The 9,523-nt window shown below is 40.8% G+C and overlaps 1 protein-coding gene across 3 annotated transcripts in view; it reads left to right on the top strand.

The window, feature by feature from the left end:
• The first annotated feature begins 385 nt into the window (after positions 1-385).
• The window catches only part of APH1B (aph-1 homolog B, gamma-secretase subunit), an 82,727-nt gene continuing 73,589 nt past the window's right edge, over positions 386-9,523 (top strand). For all 3 annotated transcript variants that reach the window (XM_047074999.1, XM_047075000.1, XM_047074998.1), the window contains exons 1-4: positions 386-558; positions 1,957-2,127; positions 7,683-7,753; positions 9,131-9,253. In XM_047074999.1, the coding sequence (XP_046930955.1) occupies positions 446-558; positions 1,957-2,127; positions 7,683-7,753; positions 9,131-9,253 (478 nt within the window). In that variant the 5' untranslated portion in view covers positions 386-445. The remainder of the gene's footprint in view (positions 559-1,956; positions 2,128-7,682; positions 7,754-9,130; positions 9,254-9,523) is intronic.

The following is a 9,523-nucleotide window of genomic DNA, read 5'->3' as shown; positions in this document are numbered from 1 at the left end:
CCGCCTCCAGACCCCTCGGCTGCGCCCCGCCTCCAGCCCCCTCCGCCGCGCCCCGCCCCCGTCCCGCCTCGAGCCTCTCCGCCGCGTCCCGTCCCCTCCGCCCCGCCTCCAGCCCCCTCCGCCGCACCCCGCCTCGAGCCCCCGCGGTCGCGCCTTGCTCCCGCCCCGCCTCCAGCCCCCTCCGCCGCGCCCCGCCTCGAGCCCCTTCCATCGCGCCCCGCCCCCGTCCCGCCTCCAGCCCCCCTCCGCCGCGCCCCGCCCCTCCCCGCCTCCAGCCCCCTCCACCGCGTCCCGCCCCCGTCCCGCCTCCAGCCCCCTCGGCCGCGCCCCGCCTCCAGCCCCCGCCGTCGCTCCCTGCTCCCGCCCCCGCGCGGCGCTGAGCTCTGTCGGCGCCTGGAGTACTTCGAGTCCCCGCCAGGCCTCCGGGCCGGCTTCCGCGGTCGCCATGACGGCGGCCGTGTTCTTCGGCTGCGCCTTCATTGCCTTCGGGCCTGCGCTGGCCCTCTACATCTTCACCATCGCCACTGAGCCGTTGCGCGTCATCTTCCTCATCATCGGGTGAGGCGGTTGCGCCGGGAAACCCAGGCCCGGGGCTCCCCTCCCCCGCCGGAGATACCGGCGACCCCCGGCGTCCGCACCAAACGGCTCGATCTTGTTGGGCTTGGAGGGGAGAAAGGTTGGGAGGGTTGAGCCGGGACCCCGGTCCCCTAGTACTCCTCGTCCTCCGAGGGTCGGCGGGAAAAGAACAGGAGCCCCGGGACCCCACAGTGGGGGCTCTGGGGAAGGAGCTCACACTGGGTCTCAGAAAACCCTGATGCTTGGCTCCTGAGTTTTTGCCGAGGGTCCATGGGTGGGCTTTAGTGAGTCGTGAACCCATTAAAATTGCATGAAAAAATTGTGGGTAAGTTCACATATTCATCTTTTATATTTCTTGAGGGGGGGGTCTCTAGTTTCCCTCAGATTCTCACAGGCATCTGTAATCCCGAAGGGGTTAAGAGCACATTAGCACCTGGGGCTTAGGTGCTTTTAAAACATACGCATGCCTACCCCCTACCCCGGATCAGCCACTTCGGAATGTCTGGGGGGGGGGGGGAATTCGGGCTATGGATTTTCTTCCTTAATGCTCCCCAGAAGGACAGCCAAAGGCTGGAAACCTGTGAAAACACCGACGCACCTGTCAGTGCATCTCCTGGCAGGAGCTTGGTAAATACTGAACTCTGGTGGCGAAGGTGGTCATAATCCCGGTTCTCACCTGTCCTGCAGCCTTCCCGGGGCTCCCCACGTCCCCCTCCTCCCTTGAGTCTCACTTAGTACCAGGAGAAACAGCCTTGGTAGGCCAGTGATTCCCACCTTCTCTGAGCTGTTTCACCTCTCGCAGCTGTAGTGAAAGTGCTGCATCACAGGTGTCATTTTAAACACAATAGAGATTTGGGCAAAAGGTTTGTAAAGCTGGTTATAATCATTTAAAATCCACAGGTATGTTGCAAAAGCGGGACTGGAAAACTGATTTAGATTTGCAACCATCAGCGGTTTCCAACCTCTGAATTTTATACTAATCACTGTGTTAATAGAGATGTAGACATTTTTCTGGAAAAGGCTCATACTTACACATCAGTGGGCAAAGTCTTAATTAGGAAGAGTAGCAAATAACCAAGTTTCTAGCTAAACGGCCCTTGGCAGGTAGTCTGCAGATGTACTTAGAAATAGCAGAGTCACTGAAAAAAAAGACTGTTAGGAAAAATCTCACATTCCTCTTGGAGGGCATGTTCGTCTCCCTGGGGAAAACGAACCAGTGATGAAGAACAGTTGATCCAAGCATCACTTTATGAGGACCCCCCCCCCCCCCCGTTAAGGAGTCAGGAAATCTGTTCCTTTTCAAGTAGGGTTTTTTTTTTTTCACTTTTAAGTCTTTATTAATCCTGTTTACTTAACCTTTTTCCCCCCTCTAATTTTCAGAGCTTTTTTCTGGTTGGTATCTCTGCTGTTTTCGTCCCTTTTTTGGTTCATGGCAAGAACCATTACTGACAACAAAGATGGACCAATACAGAAATATCTGCTGATCTTGGGAGTGTTAGTCTCCGTCCTTGTCCAAGAAATGTTTCGATTTGCATATTATAAACTTTTGAAGTAAGTTAAATGTTTGCCTTACCTTTCTTTGCATTTATACTTGAATTATGATTTAGTAGTTTGAAAATGTTAATATAGTGTGGTGTTTGAGGGTCCGTGTCTTCCTAACAGAGTTGAAAGTCAAGGGATTGTACATTTTCAGCCTGAAAATGCTGAGTATTAACTGAGTATTTTAACTCTCTTCATTCATTCACTCATTCAAAAAATACTTCTTCAGAATTTACTTAGTGCCAGGCACTATCCTGTGCACTGGGAATGATACATCCTGATTAAAAGACAGTTTCTGTCTTCACAGAGGTTATTTTATAGTGGAAAGAGATGACAAATGAATGAACAGGAAGATACATTGTATGTTAGAAGATAATAAGTGTCTTAGAGAAAAATAAACCAGAGAAAGAGTTATTGAAACAACAAGAAAAAGTGTTCCATGTTAGAATTTCTGTGTGCTTCTTTTTGCTGCCACTTAAAATAAATAATTCTTGTGGAGATTATGCCTACCACTGTTTTAAATGCATTAGGGGAAAACTGGGGTTTATTTTGTGATATTTCATGGCATTTCATATCTATAATAGAAAAATAGATTTAAAAAGAAGCCATTGTCTTGAGTTTCATTTTTTGGTCATAGGTTGTCTGTAGGACCCATGAAGACCTCACATGAAACCACTGATTTGAAACACAGCTTGATCTTGGGACCATGTTTTCTTTCAGGCAGTCATGAGGTTGGCTTTGATTATGTAGTAAGAATTAATAAAGGGATGTGTGCTCTTTTTATTTCTGCAAATGAGAGGATTAAGGCATTCCACGAATTTCATAGATGAAATCAAGACAGAGCCTCAACAACATCTCTTGTAATAGGCTTCTGATAATTTGTTCTTGCCACTATGCCAGGCCTTCTCTATTTTTTTACTTGTTGCTTTTAATAACAGATATTGCAATTTAACACTGAAGCTGTTTTAATTACAAATAACAAACCCAGGAAGCTACTGCTTAAAAGCAAAAGTTTTATCTTAGAACAGGTTTAAAAATGATATTTCCCCTAGTTTCTGGAAATATTAAAGAGCAAAAACAAAATACCGACAATTACTTTTCAGTTTCCACAGGAGTACAGTACCCTTAACAGATGGACCATCTATTCACCTGTGGATGTTTCTGGTATGCAGCAGTTACTTTCATTCAAAAATTTAATTTTAACTTTAGAATATACTAAGGTAGACAAAGTCTCCCTCTTTCTGACCTCTGCCCCACATGGCCAAATGAAATCTTTGTTACATGGTTGTCATCTTGTCTCTTACAAGGCTACCCATACCTCATTTCTTCACCTGGCCCTCAGAAGACGTAGATATGGCTTCCAAACCTATTCCATCTCTGTTCTTTATGTCACTAGACACCCCCGTTTTTAGTGCCTGGAGTTTACCTGTGCTTAAGACAAGCACAGTACTCTGCTGTGGTCCAAGTGGTACCGAGCAGTGGCCCTTCCCACCCTTGACTGGGCACTGTCCTCTGAACAACTCAGCCTCAGATTGCACTGTTTTTTTCCTGTCAGCAACATCATTGGCTCATGTTAGTTTTATATTTTCCACGTGATGATCCTGATTTTGAAATAGGTTAATTTTGAACGATTTTACAGTGTAGGGATATGGGTTTAATAACCCCTTAGGGCTTTAGGTCTATAATCCAACTTGCCTGGAGTGGCTAAATCTGCCGTTCTTTACCACCTTCGTTCTTCATGGTGTCTACCTGGAATGCAACCTTTTATTTTGCACTGTCCTATGTTTCTAAAGGACCGCAGGCTGAACATTACCATTTTTAATAAGGGTAGTGAGGGAGTGGGGCCATATGTGGGAGGAATTACAGGTCAGTCTGATGGCTCTCAGGCCCGCAAGTTCAGTAAAGCCTCTTTGGCTTTCTGGGGAAACCATGTTTACTCCTCTGAAAGGGCCTTTGAAAATTAGCAACCAGGTAACACGGCAAACCTGTATTAATAGGTTCCTTTAAGGACACCTGAGTGGCTCAGTTGGTTGAATTAGGCTCAGGTCATGATCTCACGGTTCTTGGGTTCGAGTCCCGTGTTGGGCTCTATGCTGACAGCTCAGAGCCTGGGGCCTGCTTCAGATTCTCTGTCTCCTTCTCTCTTTGCCCCTCTCCCACTCACATTCTGTTTCTCAAAAATGAATAAACGTGTAAAAAATAATAGGTGGCTTTATTTGCCATTGCAAAATGCATCTTTGCTGAAACTTTGGATTAATGTACCATATCTTCCTAGCACATTTTAGACATATTGGCTGTCATGTAGTTATGTGTTAAAACAAGTTTGAGAATGATTATGATACTTTATTCATGACTAACATATAAATACATTTAAGTTGTTGTCTTATGCTATGCTGTATTTAAATATAGGAACTTTGGTTCAGTCGATATTTTAACTATCTTCACTGTTAAAGTGGGTTCTCAACTTTAAAGTACTGCCTTAATCACATATTTGCTGTCCAAATTTGGTGCCAAGATTAAAATGTGAACATTTTGCACTGTTTTTTTTTTTTTTACATATATGAAATTGAATCAAAATAATTATCATTTGTAATCTCATAGTTTTATTTCATGGGTCAGGCTTTAGGAAAAGTACTTCATCTTGAATAATGAATAATAACTTTCACCCTAGCAAAGAGTTGTACCCTGAGAAACTGGCATGTGGCCACAAGTGATAGCTCTTCCTATATTAATTTTTTAAAAAATCCAAATTATGGGCCTATACATTGCCTAAAATATATATTAAAAAAATGTTGGCTTGGGTTAACCTTTTGCAATTTAATCCAATTTTGTCTTACAATGCTGATACCATAAATATTTCCTAATTTTAGAAAATCTTCCATTTATAGAAAAGATAATCTTTACTATAGTTTCTTAAAAGGCATAATCTATTTTTAAAAATTTCTAAAATGGAATGTTTATAGGCATATTTTTTGATACTGTTTGTCTCTTACTACACATACACAAAAGAATACAAAGAAGACATGATTTATCAGTAGTTTTTCAAAGTTTGTATTTTAAAAATTGGACTTTTTCTTTTATGTTCTTGAAAATAGTAATAAATGCAAACAAAGAATTTTCCGCTTCAGTAAAACTGTCAAAAACGCTGTCCATCAGGAATATGGAAACTACTTTTTCATTTCCTAATGTTAGCACTGAGAACTGTTAATGCCATTGACCTTTCCTCTCACAAATTTGTAATGTGGAATGAGGAAGTTTATTAAACTTTTGAAATTATATATTTAATATATTTGTGGTAGCAGTACTTTGCTATACCAGATAGCAAAAATCTTTTATTCATTATTGAGCAATTTAAACAGATCCTCCAAAATTTAATGATTCTGTTGTATTCTTACGTCCATTTGTTGATAGAGATTATTACTATCATATATGTCTCTAAGCATTTTTTTCTAAGCTTTATTATTTTTTTAAGTTTATTTATTTATTTTGAGAGAGAGAAAGCATGAGTCAGGGAGGGACAGAAAGGGAGAGAGAGAGAATGAATGCCAGGCAGGCTCCATGCAATCAGCACAGAACCCAACTCAGGGCTCAAACCCATGAACTGTTGAGATCATGACCTGAGCTGAAGTCAGATGCTTAACCTACTGAGCCACCCAGGTGCCCCTTTTTCTAAGCTTTAATTAGCCTTTAATGACATTCTTGTGACAGGTTATTTTATTTTATTTAGAAAAAGTGAACATTTTAGTTGGTTACTGCTCCAGAGAAAGATGATGACAGGCACTTAATGTCAATGTTCTTGCTACCAAATAATGCTTCTAAATGGAGTACCCTCAAATCGCATATTGTTTGTCTTGAGTCTGGAAAAGCAAAAGGCCTTTTTCATTATGCTTATTGCTATTTTGGTTGAATTCTGCATTGCCTTAATTTCCTTTTTTTTTTAATTTTTTTTTTATGTTTATTTATATTAGAGAAACAGTGTGAGCAGGCAAGGGGCAGAGAGAGAGGGAGACACAGAATTGAAGCAGGCTCCAGGCTCTGAGCTGTCAGCAAAAGAGCCCAACACGGGGCTTGAACTCACAATCCGTGAGATCATGACCTGAGCTGAAGTCAGACGCTTAATCGACTGAGCCACCCAGGCGTCCCGCATTGCCTTAATTTAAAGAAATCCGTGATATTTATATTATATTTATGTAATGAATAGGCCAGCTGTACTGAATATGTGTACCTTGAAATTTAAATTAACACAATGCCCAGAATATAAGTATGTTTTGGTTAATTTAATTTTTCTATTTTTAGAGTTAACCCAACTCATTTTGTTTCCGCATTTGCTAAGAAATCAGTCTAAAACGTTCAGTTTCTTTATTGCTTTAACAAATATACTTTATAGTAAATATAATGTAGATATCCTTGGAGTCAGGATCATTGTTGCAGAGTTTCTAGCCAACAAATGTTAGTAATAGTGACAGTAGTGGAACAGACCAGCCAGCCACATCTTGCATTCCTACGTACATCTGCATGGGAGCAGGGACTCATGGTAAGTTTCTGAATTGTTCACAGATATGATCACTCTGAAGATCATTTCTTATTGAGCAGTATTTTAATGTTTCGTTTAGGTATTCATTTATCTCCTTTTCTGAGGGCAGCATTTTATTCTCCTCTGATTATTTCTTATCTGAAGCCTGATTGGGATATGAAACAAATATGTTCAATACTTTTATCATCCGAAGACCAGGTTAAGTACTCATATAAGAGTTCAGACCATGGGTATTCTAGGATTTAAGAATAAGAAACTAGAGCACCTTAGGGACCTAGATCCCTCACTGAGTGGCTCAGTGAGTGGAGTGTCTAACTTTGGCTCAAGGCATTATCCCACGGTTCATGAGTTCAAACCCCATGTAGGGCTTTGTGCTGACAGCTGGACCCTGCTTCAGATTATCTGTCTTCCTCTCTCTCTGCCCCTCCCCCACTCACACTGTCTCTCAAAAATAAGCATTAAAAAAAGGGGGTAAGGAGATAATAGCAATTACCAGTCACCGGCAAAGGTGGTTTCTTTGAGACACTGCTGAGTAAGTGAGACTTTGGAGGATGAGTATAATTTAGGTCCTATGAAGTGGAAGGTAGAAGGGAGGGTAGCAGCATAACTATAACCCAGGCAGGAGATAGTATAAAGTACCACTAAACTGGGATTGAAGATATAGTACTTTTGAAAGAGAAAACAATTCAGAGTGATAGATGCCATAGGATATTGAATTAAATATTTACTGAGCTCAGAAAGTAGAACCATACTTTTTTTCTTACTAAACCCAATCCTTGATGGCTTGTTTACTTACATTTTTCTTATTTTTTTCTCTTCTACATGAAAGTCAGATAAAAGGCAAAATATTGGTTGTAAATTTCGATTGATTTAAGTTAATTGAAAATTTTCTGGGTTTCGTTTAAATGGATTTTAGATTTAGAGTATAACCTGATTAGAAACCTCAATAAGCGTCTAGATTTTGAAATATCTTGTGTATTTTCCTGATATAGTATTTTCCTTTTAAAAAATTGTCTGTATGGTTTTATTTTAGAAAAGCCAATGAGGGTTTGAGGAGTATAAACCCAGATGAGACAGCACCCTCTATGCGATTGCTGGCCTATGGTAAGTTGGAACTGCATGTTGTCATTAAGAGAAAAAACCATACCTGGCATAAGAGCCATTTTTACTTTTATGTCTTTGTAGATTTTAAATAGTATTTTATTACTGCCTTGGCCTGTTGGTGTACATTGTGTCTTTTTCTAGCTTTTCAGGACCATTATGTAAAGAGAAATAATTACAGGTGATCTGTGTGTCCATTAAATATTAACTAGATTTGAAACTTGGGTTTCTAATATGTATACACTCTAACAGTTTTTAAGTGATGTTTCTCTTCTCTGGATGGTTACTGTGACTTTGGCTATAGTAGGAGGACTTTTCATATTAAATAATTAATACCCTTGTATAGTCTTCTTTCAGAATTATGTTTTAAAGACTGCATCTAGGTCCCTAAGTTGAATCACCTTTGTTTGACCCAGGAATTACTTTCTATAATCCAGTCATCCCTCAAGATCAGTTCCAGTTTTGAACCCTCAGACTTTTTTTTTTTTCATTTTATTTAGCTTTATTTAATTTTACCTTATTAATTTTTGGAGAGCTGACTGTATACATTATGACATAGGTGTGCAAAGATGAATACAGTTATAGACTTTAAGATGTGAAACATTGACCAAAACAAGAGAAGTATTAACTCCCTTACTCTATGCCTGGCAGACCAAATCTAGACACTGTTTCATTCCAGGCATCCCGTTTTAAAAATGATATTGATAAAGTAATGACAGCTCAATATTCTGACCTCTTAGTTTTTGACCTTTTCATCTTCAAAGACCTACCTCCACCTTTCCTTAGCCTCCCCCTCCCACGAATGGTAGGAGGCAGAGTTAGGAGGAATCTGTACATAGTTTATCCGTGTTGATTCCCTTGTCCTAAGCTCCCAGTTCCCAACCCTGGCTGCACATTAGTGTTACTGGGGAGGCATTAAAATATATTCATGTTTAAAACCCACTCTGGAATAATTAAACAGAATTGGGATGAGAAAAGGGAAGAGATCTGTTCAATTTTAAAAGTTGTACAGATATTTGTAATGTGTGGTCAAGGTTGAGAATTAGTTCTACAGACTGTTAACCTAAACCAAAGCCAGAACTTCACATAGTGTCTTTCTCTGTCTTGCCTATTGTTTCTGTGCCTTTCTAGATCTTTTTCTCTCCTTTTCATATCTCTGCTACATTCCACTGTTTATTTCCCTTCCTTTTACACCATTCTTGCTCTATTTATCATTTAGCCAAGCACTCATCTTTTCTGAGCCAGCTTTCTCCACAGCTTCTCCAATAGCATGTGTCCTTTTTCTCCTTTAAAAAATAATATTCTCTAATCCTTGGAAATTTGATTTGAAGAGAAATCATAACATAAAAAGGGTCTAACAGTGTGTTTCTTCCTCTTTAGTTTCTGGCTTGGGTTTTGGAATCATGAGTGGAGTATTTTCCTTTGTAAATACCCTTTCTGACTCCTTGGGACCAGGCACAGTGGGCATTCATGGAGACTCTCCTCAGTTCTTCCTAAATTCAGGTATGTGCCTACCAGTTGTGAATGTCAAGTCTTCTGGTCTAAATGATCATCCTTATTGAAGTTACCTGGCTTAGGAATTCAAGTGAATATAAATTTATGCGATACCTTTTAAAGGCAAAATACTGTTAGACATCAGAAGGAAAGGACCTAGGAGGGGCGCCTGGGTGGCTCAGTCAGTTAAGTGTCTGACTTTGGCTTAGATCATGATTTCACAGTTGGTGGATTCAAGCCCTGCGTCAGGCTCTGTGTTGATAGCACAGGAGCCTGGAG

The sequence above is a fragment of the Lynx rufus genome, unplaced genomic scaffold (assembly GCF_022079265.1).
Source record: "Lynx rufus isolate CCGP_SWC_20201006 ecotype Redwood Valley unplaced genomic scaffold, mLynRuf1.p SCAF_13, whole genome shotgun sequence".
Taxonomy (NCBI): Eukaryota; Metazoa; Chordata; class Mammalia; order Carnivora; family Felidae; genus Lynx; species Lynx rufus.
The sequence above is the reverse complement of the archived record's forward strand: the minus strand, read 5'-3'. Positions and strand labels throughout refer to the sequence as shown.